General features: G+C 42.0%; 1 protein-coding gene across 2 annotated transcripts; it reads right to left on the bottom strand.

Moving 5' to 3' along the window:
* Positions 1-5,253: 5,253 nt before the first annotated feature.
* LOC116043646 (transmembrane and death domain protein 1-like) lies at positions 5,254-15,508 on the bottom strand. 2 transcript variants are annotated; one of them, XM_031290475.2, is made up of 5 exons: positions 12,882-12,967; positions 11,225-11,416; positions 7,143-7,262; positions 6,129-6,287; positions 5,254-5,614 (listed from the first exon to the last, which is right to left on the bottom strand). In XM_031290475.2, exons 1-5 carry the CDS (start codon positions 12,952-12,954, stop codon positions 5,325-5,327), a joined length of 834 nt encoding a protein of 277 aa, XP_031146335.1. In that variant the 5' UTR covers positions 12,955-12,967; the 3' UTR covers positions 5,254-5,324. The 2 variants fall into 2 exon arrangements, with proteins under 2 accessions (XP_031146335.1, XP_031146336.1); XM_031290476.2 differs by lacking the exon at positions 12,882-12,967 and adding an exon at positions 15,386-15,508 and having other exon boundaries at positions 5,256-5,614.
* Positions 15,509-16,081: the final 573 nt, after the last annotated feature.

The following is a 16,081-nucleotide window of genomic DNA, read 5'->3' on the forward strand; positions in this document are numbered from 1 at the left end:
CAAAACATACAGCCTCTGATCAGATGAAACGATTATAAAATCAATCATTGACCTTTGGCCTAGGGTGCTCTGGTACCAAGTACACTTATGAGCATCCCTATGTTCGAACATGGTGTTCGTTATAGACAATCCATGACTAGCACAGAAGTCCAACAACAAACAACCACTCTGGTTTAGATCAGGGAGGCCGTTCCTCTAAATCACGCCTCTCCATGTGTCTCCATCATTGGCCACGTGCGCGTTGAAGTCCCCCAGCAGAACTATGAAATCCCCCACTGGAGCCCCATACAGGACTCCACTCAAGGTCTCCAAGAAGGCCGAATACTCCGAACTCTTGTTTGGTGCATATGCACAAACAACAGTCAGAGTTTTCCCCCCCACAACCCGCAGGCATAGGGAGGCGACCCTCTCGTCCACCGGGGTAAACTCCAACGTAGCGGCGCTCAGCTGGGGGCTTGTGAGTATCCCCACACCCGCCCGGCGCCTCACACCCTGGGCAACTCCGTAGAAGAAAAGAGTCCAACCCCTATCCAGGGGTATGGTTCCAGAACTAAGACTGTGCGTAGAGGTAAGCCCCACCAGATCTAACCGGTAGCGCTCCACCTCCCACACCAGTTCTGGCTCCTTCCCCCACAGAGAGGTGACATTCCACGTCCCCAGAGCCAGCGTCTGCTGCCCGGGTCTGGTCCGTCGAGGCCCCTGACCTTCACTGCGACCCGTGTGGCAGCGCACCCGACCCCAGCGGTTCCTCCCACAGGTGGTGGGCCTATGGGATGGAGAGATGGATGCCACGTCGCTTTTTCGGGCTGTGCACGGCCGGGCTCCGTAGCAAACCCGGCCACCAGACGCTCGCTGACGAGCCCTCCATCTGGGCCTGGCTCCAGACGGGGGCCCCGGGCTTCCTCCGGGCAGGGTCTCTCTATCTCTTCTTCGTTCTGTCATAGGGTTTTTGAACCATTCTTTGTCTGGCCCCTCACCTGAGACCACTTTGCCTTGGGAGACCCTACCAGAAGCACAAAGCTCCAGACAACACAGCCCTCAGGTTCATAGGGACACACAAACCTCTCCACCACGATAAGGTGATGGTTCCCGGACATACACTTTTAATGAAGTTAAGTTTTCATGCAGTACAGTAACGTGAGCTATTTAAATTAGCTGATACATGGTTAAATGTGATTTGTTCTTACCAGTGTATTGCCGTGTGTCCTTCGTCCACAGCAATCCCACCAATCGGTTTCAAAACGTCCCAGTTAGAGAGTAAATGCTGTAAACATATTCTTTGTAAATCTTTACAATCATTCCCCAAACATAACAAGCAGGCCCACCTTATTGCACGGTACAGATTTTCTTCTAAACTTGCCATTTTCAGCAGGGGCGTCGGACTGGGGGGAAAAAGGGGACTGAGTACCCAGGGCCCTCATGTGAGGAGGGCCCAAAAAGATGCTAGAATGAATAGCTGTGGATGCAGGGAGGGGCCCATAGAAAATGCCTTTCTACAGGGGCCAGAATTTTGTGCTACGCCCCTGATTTTCAGCATGTAGCTTGATAACTCAAAGTTTGTTGTTATTTCCCAAAGGGAACAGAGTTTGAGAACAGAGCGGAGTGTGAGGGATAAAGCCTGACATCACTCACCGGATGTCATGCTTTATCCTGGATATGTACTTCCGTTGATCCAGACTGATGTTGACATGATTTGTCGGCTACACATCCATGATGTGATTCTCCCACCACATACCTAAGGTGCTCTATTAGATTGAGATCTGGTGACTGTGGAGGCCATTTGCAGTGCAGTGAACTCATTGTCATGTTCAGGAAACCAGTTCGACATGATATATGCGTGGAGTGACTGCCACGTGATTGGCTGATGAGATATTTGTGTTAACGTGCAGTTCAACAATCTGGAGACTCTGAATCCAGAAGGACTTTTACTTTTCACAGTGCCTTACATTGATACAACAATACATTCACAATATTTTCTGCTTTCACAGCTTGCAGATTTATTACAGCCATGTAAACCTGCTCTTAGGTAGTTGTAAAAAAAACAACACAATTCTCTACTCTTATTTCAATAATTCTGTTGATTGTCTGCTGTAATGACCTGTCGGTGACCACTGGATGGCACTGTGGCTTTATATGTAAACTCACAGAGTGGCTCTCCTCTGATCAGCAGTAAAAAAAAAACTTTGAAGAAGTCTCAGATTCCCCCAAGGAAACCATGAAAGACAAAGTTGTGAGAGCTGGAGCCGAGACGATTAAAAAAAAAGTCTGACTGTAAAAGAGCTGGTGTTGTGATCTTGTTTCCTGTGATCCATATATATTGAGCAAAGGGAGAGTGATGGTTGAGTGGGGACTGCAGCACCTCAGTGGCCCGTAGATGAATGAAGATGCAAATGGTGGGAGGGGGGGAAGTTAAAGCCTTCAGTGACACTAAGCACACCCCAGAGGCCCTGGTGCAGAACGCTCAGCCTTAGCACATCAAGGACACAGCCTCTCTGTCTGAGCGTCCTCTTGGCACACATCACATCCCGTCCATCTACATTTTCATCCAGACAAACACTTGACTCCCTATGCTGAGCTGAGCCAATGACAAGAGACAGATGTACCCTCCTCAGACAATCCAGTTTGATAAGCTGCTGCTCCACCAACTATTAAATAACCCCAAAAAACCCACCGGAATGAAAAAAAAGCCCTATTTTACATGAGAATGAAAACGTCTGGAAACCGTACCCTCGCACGTTGGCTTCGCCTTGGCTGTAAATGTCAATTTCATGTCAGATTCTTTCTCTATTCATCCATGACGTCTGTGATTGCTTCATCCCTTTGCATGAGAATGGCTTGAAATGAACGTTGGCCTATTCCGGTGCTCATTTTCAGCGCCCTGTATGAAATGCATCTTAAAAGGGCGGGGGTAGCAGACAATCACATGATCAGGCTCGGCTCTATAGAATATGAAATTGTGCACTGTAGGGTATATATCTAAAGTTATGCAGTGTGCCTCAACAGGCTCGAGGTGTTTTATAGTTTTCTTTATCCACCAAGAGCAGCTTCCCAGTGGGACCTTGGCTATGCTAAGGAGTGTCACAACCATGATGCAGGCCCCATGTGGCATGTTGTTTCTGGGAGTCATTCAGGCATACTGTACTCTGGCTTTCCTCTCCACTGCTTACAGAAATACAGGTGAGCCCACAGCAGGTGAACCTGTCATAGTCAGCACCTGCGGGATCCTAACAGCCAGCAAGGGGGAAAAAACTGAAGGACAGAGGAAGTTTTGTTGTGAAGAGTTGTGCTGTGTGCCACCTGGGAGGCTTAGTAATGAAGGTGAAACGCAATGTTGTCCTAAAGACACATGTTGAGAAGACAAACTGTTAACAAAATGCCATCACTATATGTTACTGCTTTTGATTAACAAGCCAAATGTTCAAACATTTAAATCAAGTATGCATTGGCTTATGAATTACAGTATCAATTAAAAAGAGCACTTAGTATAATATGACTACAGAATAAGAGCATGCAGTGTGTGTCAGAATACTAGCCTAACATCGTCATACTCAGATTCTAGTCAGAATGTGAACTTCCCGACCTCGAATGTTGTGGGCAGGGCTAAGTTCGGCTAGCATCCAGGCTTCAGACCTGTAGTCAGTATGTGGCCATTATTTAGGTAAGAAGTCAAAACTCAAATCCATAATGCCCTTTTGGCCTTTTAGAGCGTTGCTCATGCAGTTGTGTTTGGTACTATGATTTGTTTAAATGTTGATTTATGAACTAAGTGTCTGTAATTGCTGCTTAGTGCCACTGTTAATCCAAACTGTCTGCCTCCTGAATCACATTAGGCCAGATTTGTATAATGAAGTAATTAGTTCAATTACAAAGAAGAAAGTAGGGATAGCGTAAGAAACTGGGAACAAGAAGCTAGAAAGTACCCCAGTGCCACGAGCGTGTTTTCTGTCTAGCTGTTATGAAAACATACTCAGCAGAGTATGTGAAAATAGCCTTGTTATTGCAAATTATTTTCTTAATTTAAGCTTGCACATGTTAACCAAAGTTATTTTGAATCTTCTAATACAGACATTTTTTATTCTGTCCTTTTCCAATGCCAATTTCTGGACCCACTTTGCTGCAGCATCTCGTATATCAAGTAATTTCAGCTTGCTAACAATCCTCGCTACTTCACACGTTCCAAAAAAAATACAGCTCTGTGTTTTCTAGTTGGCTTCTGTCACCCACCAGAAGCTGCCATCACAACCAAGAGTGCTCCATTGTCTGCTAGCGTTGTCATTGTTATTAGTCTTTTGGATTGCCTGTGGAGGTATCGGCAGGCTCCGAAGGAAGCAGGCGCCAGGCTGGATAATTAGTTGTTCTTCGATGCCAGACGGGCACATTGCCGTCACTTGGAGGGGAAATAGAGAGTGGCATCACTATCACAGTAACACCGGAACAACCTTTGGTATGAGGGCTGGGTTCCAGCGCATCTGTCACACCACTAGTCATCTACCCACTGGCACGACAATAATGCCTACCACTCTAGCAATACACAGCATGGATAATTACTTTATCTGAAACGGCATTATACTTGTCATATTTGTCATAATTAGTTGTGGTGTGGTGGAATCGATATTGAGTTTCTATGTTGGCTTTGTTGATTGTTGTGGACAAAGAGATTGAAAGATTTTGGCATTTTAAATCTTCCATAAAAGAGACATCTGTAAAACAAATAGAAAGTCTATTTTGCCTTTTATTTACGTGTGTCCAGCAGTTGTGCATGTATTAAAGGTCCCATGACATGCTGCTTTTTGGATTCTTTTATATAGGCCTTAGTGGTCCCCTAATACTGTATCTGAAGTCTCTTTCCTGAAATTCAGCCTTGGTGCAGAATTACAGCCACTAGAGCCGGTCCCACAATGAGCTTTCCTTAGTATGTGCAATTTCTGTGTCTGTAGCTTTAAATGCTATTGAGGAGGAGAGAGGGGGGGCAAGGTGGAGGGTGGGGGTGTGGTCTTGACCAACTGCCACTTTGCTCATTTGAAAGCCATGATGTCTCTCTCTTTCTCATGGGGGGGCTAAATTCTCTGGGCGGGCAAAGCATTCCAGATCGGCCCATCTAAGCTTTCATTTTCTCAAAGGCAGAGCAGGATACCCAGGGCTCGGTTTACACCTAACGCCATTTCTAGCCACTGGGGGACCATAGGCAGGCTGGGGGAATGCATATTAATGTTAAAAAACCTCATAAAGTGAAATTTTCATGCCATGGGACCTTTAAATGTTGGGCGTGATGCCGACTTTATTTTTAAGGCTCCTTAGACCATTTAGACCAACCCCTAAGATGCTTATTTTGCAGCCTCTGACCTCCCAGAAGCTGCATCTTTCAATATTACATTTCCAACCATGAGCTTGCTGCTGGGGGTCCCGGTGACCCTGTGGTGACAGCTCTGCTGCTTTCTACGGGAGATGTGTATGATGACAGCAAGTATAGAAAGGCCTGCGAGCAAGGTTCCTCCAAAGCCCAGCAGGATGCCATACAAGAGGGGTAGAGCTACATCCGAAGGCCCCTTCTGATACACAGCAACTGGGGCCCGCTCCACGATCAGATCCAGGTCACGCCATGTCAGATCCCTTACTAACACACACGCACACACACACACACACACACACACACACACACACACACACACACACACACACAACACAAACAGCACAAACAGGATGGATACACTTATCATCTCAAAGGACAGTGGGAGCATTTTTGTCAAGTTTTAGCTTGAATGAAGCACCTGGGAGAAAATGTAAAAAATGGACAGGTGATAATTACATTTTTGAATTTTTAGGTATCCTGGGAAATACTACTCATATCGTGAGAGTGTTGATGTTGAGAAGTAATGAGTTGGAAGCATGCCCACGGCCACCAAATCTGGCATCTCATCTAAACACTTAATAGATTCAGGGTTCAGCGGAACATTTTATCATTTGTCATTCAGACAGTCTCCAGAGGGATAACCCAAAAATCTCCTCTTGACATCAATAGCCAAAGATATTTGGGCTTATACATGTTAAAAGACTCAGTTCTCCATCACTAATTCTATTTTATAGTGTGCTAAACTAATGTGACTCCTTCAAGCTTTAGGATAAATTACCTCTTCGTGTTCGTGTTCTGGCCTTCTGTTCTTCATGCGGTTGGCCCATTGTGTCTAATTGTACCGGTGGGAAGTTTAAAGAGTTGACATATTTGTGATAGTCTTCAACGTAGCGTTTCAAGCTCAAGGCTTTGTCCTGGTTGATGTTCTTCCCCACTTCTGTAAAACAAACAAAAAACACACACAAGCACAGGGCCAATCTAAAAGTATCTCTATGTCACATCAAATGCTGAAAGTGTATGCATTTCATCCTTTAAAAGAGTGAACATTTGAATTTAATTGTTGTTTTCTCGCCCTGAACCTAATTAGTTCTGCCAGGAGAGCAACTGCCGTCCTTCGGTTCAGAAAAAATTAACCACTCAAGTTTGTACGTATGAGTAGATCTCTTCAGAACTGCAATCAAGTGAACGATAATTGCTGCATTTTGCATCTACACAGTCTTTCTCATCAAAGCCACCACTGCCCCCCCAATGTCATAACTCATCTCTTCCCATCCTCTCCTTGTCTTTTTTTTTTTACTCCAAAGCTGCTGATGAAAGGAGCAGATGGTTTGTTCTGTGGCTGGTGTCAGCTCCACTGAGTCCTCTGTCAGATCATTTACACCTCCTTCTATCCAACGCCACTCGGCTGTGGAGTTGTGTACACACTGGACTGCAACACATGCCAGAGACTGGCAGTCTGCAAAATATGCCACTTTTGAAGTTCCAATTAAAACAAATCTCAAAGTAATGAAGCAATTATGCATGGTTGTTAAAGTCTCAAGGAGGCCTTCTTGACCGAAATAAACCAATTTTGAAAATACACCGCAATGTAGCCAAATTAAGGCTTTGTTCCAATTTCTTTTTGTCAAGGGACATGCTGAGACAACACTGTACTGTACATACAAAGTGAACTATTTTATTATGAAACCCATTGCCTTAGTGGCACCACACATAATTATTCTATTAGATGAAGAGAAAAGATTCAATGCTAAAGGAGTCACATGGGTTCTTTCTGTCTCCATTTGTTTCTCACCAATGGCAATGTCTGTTCTGCCGATGTGCTGCAAGGCGCGAGAAAGCCTGTCGTAGTAGGTCTGATCGCCGTACCTCAGCATCCAGTCTGTCAGGGCCGTCCGGCACTGAGCCTCACTATCTAGTAAACACAAAACATATGGCTCTCAGACGGGCAGGTCTCTGACAGTCAGCCTGCTGCCAGACACTTCCCAAGCTGAGCTGGACGTGTGAGAAACAGACAGGTCTGAGGGTGGACTTCATTTCTACCTTATTACAGCCAATAGCCTGTAACTCTTAGAGGATATGTTCACATTTTGCCAAGTCTATCTTAAAAATCATCATACTTTCTTTGTTCTATGTTGTTTTATGCCCCGGTAAAGCACTTTGTGACTTATGTCTGTGAAAAGCACTTTATACATAAATTGTACTTTTTTTACTTGCTTACTGGCCGTGAAGAAAGCCCTTCCTAAAGCAATTTCAAAGTTCTGTTACAAAAATGCATTCTAGAGTTCAGCTGAAGTGAATATGAGGCGTTAGTAGTCTGTATCTTTGTCCTTTTTTTTTTTTTTTTTATAAATACTGTATGTTTATTGCTTTTTGAAAAAAGTGCTTGGAGAAATAATACAATTACACAACAAACAGAACATAGCACTTCAGAATTTGGTCAAATAAGGTTGCAAGTTGGAATAAGTAACAAAAGACAAACAAACAACAAAATGGTGTCATTTCAAAAGGACAAGAAGTGGACATTGAAGAGTGCAAGAAAATGGACCAAAAAAAAAAAGATATATACACATACCCATACACATAAATGCACAGTGGGACACTAAATAACATCTGCAGCCTGCCCCTCAAAGAATCTCAGTACAGGGTAAAGTTATGATCTTTTAAGTAAAACGTTTCCTCTCAAAGAGGAAGTTACGTACTAAAAATAAACTTAAAAAAAAAATGTAACACAGTAATGTTATGTTATAGTGAGGATAATAGCATTATTATCTGGCATTGGTTAATAAAAAGGGTGCATCTATGTTAATCATTGATTTAATGCACCACTCGACAAGCATGCTAACTGACCCAAATCAAACGCACCTAGGTGAGCAACAGGTGCATGCTGGGTCAAGCTAAAACACTAAATGCTAATATTTTCATGGTGGGTCTGCCGGCTGTAACTTTATTTGCTTTAGAAGTTCTACCTTCAGTGAGGTTTGTGAGGCCTTTCTGCTATTTGTGACAGTCACAGCTGTGACTGCAGAGCCTCCCTCAGCTCCAAACTTTTTGAATTTGAAGAGGACAGCAAGGCTGAGTTGAGAGGTTGAACCTAGGGCAGATTGTGAAGGACTTTGCGGTGCACAAAACTCAGACTAATGTTCAGACAGGTGACTACAACAACAAACGCATTGACCTTTGTTACCATACGCATTACGCGGTGTGTAAAAACCGTGAAAGCTCTCTTTATGCTTTAATGTGTGTGTTTTGGGGCTGCTGTAGAGTTTATACAGTATTGCCTTTTCGTCTCTGTTGATGGGTGCCTTGGTGATGTTTCATTCTGCTGTTACAGAGGCAGGACATTTCATTTCTGCAGCCTGTTAATGCTTGTGGCACCCACCGTGGTGTACATACTGTAGCTCTTTTTGTTTATTTGCGAACGCAATATCTCAGGGAATCTCTTAAACTTTGGCACAAACATCCACTTGGACTCAGGGATGAATTGATTATGTAGGTACACATTGGCCATAACTCAATAATTCATATGTTAATTATGACAACATTTCACACAAATTGGATAAAATGATGAAGTGATGACATTTTACATTGAAAAGGTCAAAGGTCACAAACATACTTTTCTGCCCATTATTCAATGGTATAACTCAGGAAGAGAAGGGGAGAGATTTGGTTTGATAGTGAATTGGTGACACTAATCTTGAAACTTTGGCGATTGTATAGATCTTCTGTGCTGCCGGGTCGAAGATGTGTGTGAAGCATCCATGTTTCACCAAAAAATACACTTAATACCTTTTATTAAATTGCTTCAAAGTCTTAACTACATATTATATATGTCTGGACATACATGGACGTAAACTGCAACTTGACTGGTTGGCCGAGGCATATTACCGCAAGGCAGTAATTCTAGTTGTGTAATTGTCTGAGTTTTGTCCTCTTCTGGTTAATTATATCAAGGCTACACCGAAGAAGGTGGTTGTTTCTCTCTAACTGATAATCAGTTGTATTCACAGGCTGCAAATGTCCGTCTATAGAAAAGGAATGTATTGTTGTTTTTGACAATAAGAGGTTGTTGGTGCGGTTCACACCCAGAGACGGTGTGATTTGAGAAGAAGAAGACGAGGAAGAAGAGGATGAAGAAGGAAGAAGAAGAACCAGAAGAACCAGAACCAGAACCTTCATTTATCTCGTGAGTGGAAATTCACAATTTACTGTTAGTACAGTTGCACACACATCAAACACAGGCCTGAATTACACACATGCTCAGGACCTATTACATGCTACACACACACTAATGGAGAGATGTCAGAGTGAAGGGGCTTCTCCTTGGAGGAGCACCCCGAGCAGTTGGGGGTTCGGCGCCTTGCTCAAAGGCACCTTGGTAGAGGTCGACCGATATGGTTTTTCTCTGACCGATGCCGATGCCGTTCTTTAGAAATCAGGGTCAGCCGATGGCCGATTAATGCTGCCGATTTATTTTGGCCGATATTTGGCTGATATGTGCTTGTTTTTAAACCTCTATTTGAAAGATAAAATGTAACACTAATATACACAGAATTTCTCAACAAAAACATTTATTTAACACTTAACCAATCTACACTGTATAGGCTACTTCAATTAAAAATGTATAATGTAAAAATATATGCCTACTGTATATTGTATAAATAATGTATGAAAAATATATTAAATAAACGAAACAGGTAAGAAGAAAATAAACTTTGTCAAATAAACCTTTCAACGAAAAATAAAGTTTAGTGCACTTAGCAGCATTTATTAAACTTCTGAAAATACAAATCTGCAAGCTTCACAGAAAGTGACATGTTATTATTAATCTCAACACTATTTCCTCCTAACTCCTGTTGAATCACATAAGACTAGGGCTATCTAAAGTCAGTTCTTGTTCACCTTGTTTGTTAGATCATTCAAGTGTTTTGGGGATCCTACTGTTACATGTCCTGTTGTTCTCATTAGGAGCTTATCTGAGCACATTTCTGTCATTCAAACAACTCTTACTTGTAATTTAAAACTCATACAGCCAATTTAATAAAATTAAGGGTTTTATTCGTGCTCGAGTCCATAGATGCAGTTAATGGATACAGGCACGGAGAACTGAAGGCTCTGTTAGCAACGATTAGCTCCGTTAGCGGTTATCTCCGTTAGCGGTTAGCTCCAGTTAGCTCCGTTATAGGAGTGGATGAGACTGCCACGGACAGGGTAACAACCAGACCCTGATAAATGATATTCGGGGAGCTTCCACAGCGGTGTGGCCGCGGTGTTTTGTACGGTTTTATTAGTACAGTTAATCCCAAGGCAAGAACACCAGCAATATGCTACTACTAACGGTAGCGTCTGAACCTGAAGTGACTCTGCAAGACACACTGCGCAAGAATTCACGAGGGGAGGAGCTGGAGGCAGCTAGTCTGGGCGCGCTGTAAAAAATGTCGCCTATTCATGTTTTTAACACTAGGATGCCCGCAGATGCGCCTGCTTATTAATCGGCTTGATATTGGCCGATGCCGATTATGTAAAAAAATGCCAAAAATCGGCCGATTAATCGGTCGACCTCTACACCTTGGTAGTATTTTTTTTCTTTTAGTCAATAGTTTTATCATGTAACATAACATCAGATACCCCTCCCCCACCTCCCTTCAAAAATGTAACACAGTAACGTTTACTCAGAGTACATTTAAACTGACCTACTTTTTACTTTCATCTGAGTACATCTTTACACAAGTACTGTTACTGTTAGTAAAAGGTCTCTATTGTAACCGTACTTTTACTTGAGGAAATATTCTAGTACTCTTTCCATTTCTGCCTATAATGCACTCATTAGACATCTATGATTTCTGTGGTCTGAAGTGCCGGAGTTGTGTTACTGACCTGCAGCATATGAGGTGTCTCTCTTGGCTCGAGGCTTAAGATCGAGTAGATTTTTTTGTGGTGAGAGGCGCTCAACGTGCTGGAAGATGTTTTCCTCTGGGTGAGAGAGGGCGAACAGAAGCTCCTCGCACTCCGTAGACGTCAGCATCTCCACTAACCGCTCCAGCTGATGGACACTGATGTCTTCTGCCACTAAACAGCCAAAACACGCACTAATTACCGTAAGTAAATATAATGATGTAAATACTTACTAAATACTCTAGGAAGAACACCAGTTTAGCCGATAGGCAATGGGACCAAGGCTTGTACTCAACCGTTACATAAAGGCATGACCATACTGTAACACTGTACATTCCAGGTAATCAGTGGTGGAAGGAGTACTCAGATCTTTTACTTAAGTAAAAGTACTAATACCACACTGTAAAAATACTCTGTTACAAGTACAATTCCTGCATTGAAAATGTTACTTAAGTAAAAGTATGTAAGTATCATCAGGAAAATGTACTCAAAGTATTAAAAGTAAAAGTACACAATGCAATGAAACTGGAAACGATCAACTAAGTGTTTAATGGTCTTATCATTTCAGCTGGTCTTGTAGGCCTGTATATTGTTGGGTAGTTTATTATTTAATAAAACATCGTATTTTATAAACTACATGTGTTTTGTGTGCAAAAATCTTAATTTGGAAAGTAACTAGTAACTAAAGCTGTCAGATGAACGTATTGGAGTAAAAAGTACAATATTTCTCTCTGAAATGTAGTGGAGTAGAAGAAAGTGGCATGAAAACAAAAGACTTAAATCCCCATTATGTAATGTTTTGAGTTGATTCTTAGAAAAAAACTCTTTGTTCTTTGATAAATATGTGCTCATTCATGTGTAATTACTTCCACCAACTAATCAAAGTATTCTCGTAAGCGTAGAATCTGCCATTCAGAATCATTCAGAATACATCTGAATGATGAATGAACTCGAGTCACTGACCTCGCCAGACTGTCCAACGGCCGATTATCGGCTTGGTGTGTCTCGGGCTTTACACTCGGTGTCACCGTGACGAATGCCAGGGGGAGATTACTCGCCAGGGAAGCGAAAAAGAGAATTAAAACGACAACGCGACAGGCAAAGCAACAAGACCAAAGTTAATATTGGAGTGGCTAGAACAGCTGCGTGTAAACGATGGAGATACTAAGAGCTAATTTCGGATTCGGCCACCGTAGGAGTTAAAACGCGATCAGAATGGGAGGGGCTAGAAAGTAATATTCAGTTGGTTGTCATATACAATTTCACCGCTAGATGGGAGAAATTCTTACACAATGTAGCTTTAAGTAAAGTGCAAGTAGCTCAAAATTATACTTAAGTACAGTACTTGACTAAATGTACTTAGTTACATTCTTCCACTGCAGTTAATGAATGTAATGCTGACACTTCACAACATTTCTGCGGCATGTTTGTGCTTTCAATTAGCAAGTGCTGCTTGTGTTGCATGAAACTGTCATATAACCCTCCGCAGCTGCTTAGAATAGAAACTGAATAATCATCATTTCCCAAACACTGAACAATCAGCAATTTCACTCTCTCTGTGAGTGTCTTCAGCTTCATTTTTTTTTAACATGCTGGCTGCTGATATAACTGCACCTGCCGTAGGAACATTTGCTCTCACCTGTGTCCTCTCCGAGTGTTGAACTCAGAAATAGAAAGAAGAAGAAGAGGGGAGATAATTTCCAGACTTTCATGTCAGCTGAAGTAGTATAGACTCAATGCTGCTAACAATATATGGAGTTTATTTTCAAAACTTACAAATGATCTAGAATTGTTTGAAGTGTAAACAGTGTAAGTAGCATTCTTTGTCTTTTTTCAGAAGAGCCAATCACCATGCAAGAGATATTAATGCCATTGGGAATATGTTTATGAGGAGAAGCATTAGAAAAGTTTGCACTATTGACTGGAGGGTTGTAACAATTCTTTTACTTATTTACTTTTTTTATTAGTAAAGAGATAGTTTAGTCTATAAAATTTCCAAAAATAGTATCAAAATCCCGTTAAAAGTTCAGATCCCAGATCTTTCAAAATGCTTATTTAGTCTATATTCAATTCAAAAGTATACAACACGGTCAAAAGCAACAATTGACATCACACTACAGGCATGGCATTGCAAAGTTTTAGTAATGTACTAATATTATTATTGTGAGATAAATAAATATCAGGTGATATGTATTGTAAATTATTACGTGTGTGTGACAGTTGTTTTTTGGGGGAACCATTCCATGCCATTGAAACCAGGAGGGTGCATTTATATGTATGTGAATGTGTACACACATGTATAACCATGAGCAAAAAATATGTTTCTCTGCTCTGTGGTGTTAATAATATTTCACATTTTAAAATGTCTCCAAAGGAGATTGATTGTCAGGAGCCAAAAACACAACAGACACAGCAGTGAATGGACATGCTCACAAACCTCCAGATGCTCTGTTTGATTTAAAATTCTATTGAACTTAGAGGTTTTATTGATAAACCCTGCAGTTAGCTTTATAAAAACTATAAAGTCTAACCTACGAACGGAATATGTAGCAGGTAACGCACGCATTGTGGAGTATTGTGTGAAACACTGAGGTATGGAAAAGTAAAACAGCAAAAACTATTAATGTTTAGTATGTCTTTCCCTTTGATGTGCACTACTGGGGAGACGTGTACTGGGAGTACTTTAGATGCATCTCTCTAGCAAGGAGAAACATGTTTAATGACATTGTTGTGTGGGCTACAGTGAGGGCATGTTTTAAATTGTTAATCAGCTTCATTTGCCAAACAGTAAAGGTTGTTTGTGTGGGCTGAGTCTCAAATTCTCCATGTTGGCTAATGAAAAAAAATAATGCTGTGGGGCTGAAAACCACAGAAAGTTGGGTGTGGGTGGTATAATGGCTCTGTAATCATTTGAGATGCTCAAAGAAAGAAAAACTATGTTCAGGATATTTATTTATATTACAGAGTTGCTCAGTACAGTATCTTATTGATGAAAATACATGCATAACATATTTTGCACTACATGCTGCAAGAGAAACACATACAATATACAGTTCCCTATTAACAGTACAATCTTCCATGTAATTTCCAACATTCAGCATGCCGTCAAAATGGAACAAATTGAGTTACTTCTTTGACTTTTGAATTGGATGCCTTCTGATATTGTGAGTGTTAGCTTGTGAAGCAGTATCCCCATGTCTCGTACACTTCACACCACTGAAATCTGGTTTAATACAGATACAGACTCCGGTGGAATGAAGGATAGAACACATGGAATATTCTTGCAGAATGTGTCTTAAATATGAAACGCACATTTACATAACACAGCCTTGTTCATTTCTAAAAATGATTTTTATTGCGATTCTGATTCATTACAGTTTTCCCAAAGTGATGATTTTTAATGTTAAGCTGGAGGCCAGATGGAGGCTGACCCTGGCACCTAGTGCAGAGCAGGCGATTGGGACTGTATGATTTATGAGGAAGCCTCCGAGGTTGAGGGGGTGGCAGTGAATGCAGCAGGGGTTGGAGGTTGGCCTCTCCCTTTTCTTGAGTTGGAGTTTGAGCCTGAGCCTGAGCCTGAGCCTGAGCGAGACCAGGCCTGCCCTGCTCTGTGGCTCCAGGGTTTCATGCTGCTGTTGAAATCCTGAGCCCTGGCACGTTATCACAGGCCTGAGCTGAATGACTGTTTAGTCATCAGTGATGCAACCCCACCACAGCCCTCCTCAAGCCCCCCGCTGCCACCAGACACCCCGGCCAGCCCCGCTATCTGTCCGCCTCAGAGTCCCGCTCCTGGGGGAAGACAACACCAACACCAACACCAACACCAACACATCTCTCACTCCCCACACCTGAAGCTTTCTCCCTCCTTCATGCACACCTTTTCACTAACTACTCCCCTCCTACACCCAAAGATCTTCATTCGTCCTGCTGAATCTTCCAGTACAAATGTTGCTTCCAAGCCTGTGATTTCTCCAGGTGATCTTAATCTTTTAATAAATTCCCCACAGGTACTTTTGTACCAGGGTATAAGTTATAGCTACAGCTCTAGACAAATCTACTGTCTTAAATATTTGCAAGATTAAACTTTAAGCTTTGTTCTGTGCATAGATGAATGCCTCACCTCGCTTAAAATGCATCACTCACCTCATTTGCTGCGTAAGTTCCCCAGTGACTCTGTGAATGCAATGCAAATCAAACAACCAAATTGCTCAAAGCCGTCTTCACGAGGGACTGAAGGTTCAGCTGACAACGTGCCATCTGTCTTCTCTCTGGCTTTTTTCCCTACCTGAATCAGGTACTGGTGTTTTAGAGGACTGCATCGACCAATAAGAATCAAGCACCTGAGTAGGACAACCCTTTTTCCAACCATAAAAAGCAGCCCCACCCTGCCATGTGGCGTGGTTTTATTGCCAAGAATTTAGAAAAAGAACTAATAGACACATGAACTGGAATCAAAGTAAAGGTAGTATTCCCCAAAGTGTTGTGACCATACAACAGTTTTATTAAAATCATCAATTTCTTTTAAATCTCTTATTAACATAACAGACACAACATTGTATCCACTTCAAAGGCTTTGAGAGAAGACTCCAAGGAAGGCATACACATTTACAAATGAAATAAAGGAGTTTCATGTAATATTCATCTAATAAGGGCCTGGCGTTCATTGTTTGATGAGTCTCTGCTGTAATTCGCTCCTTTTTGTCTCACTCTCTAGGGTAAATCACATTCTTCATTAGACCAGAGCATCTCTAAAGCATTTCAGAAGCCCTTTCAACCCATCTTCATACAAATATTTGAATGTTAATTTGCAACTGTGATGAGAAAAAAAAGCCTTTGCAT

Source organism: Sander lucioperca, chromosome 12, assembly GCF_008315115.2.
Source record: "Sander lucioperca isolate FBNREF2018 chromosome 12, SLUC_FBN_1.2, whole genome shotgun sequence".
Classification (NCBI taxonomy): Eukaryota; Metazoa; Chordata; class Actinopteri; order Perciformes; family Percidae; genus Sander; species Sander lucioperca.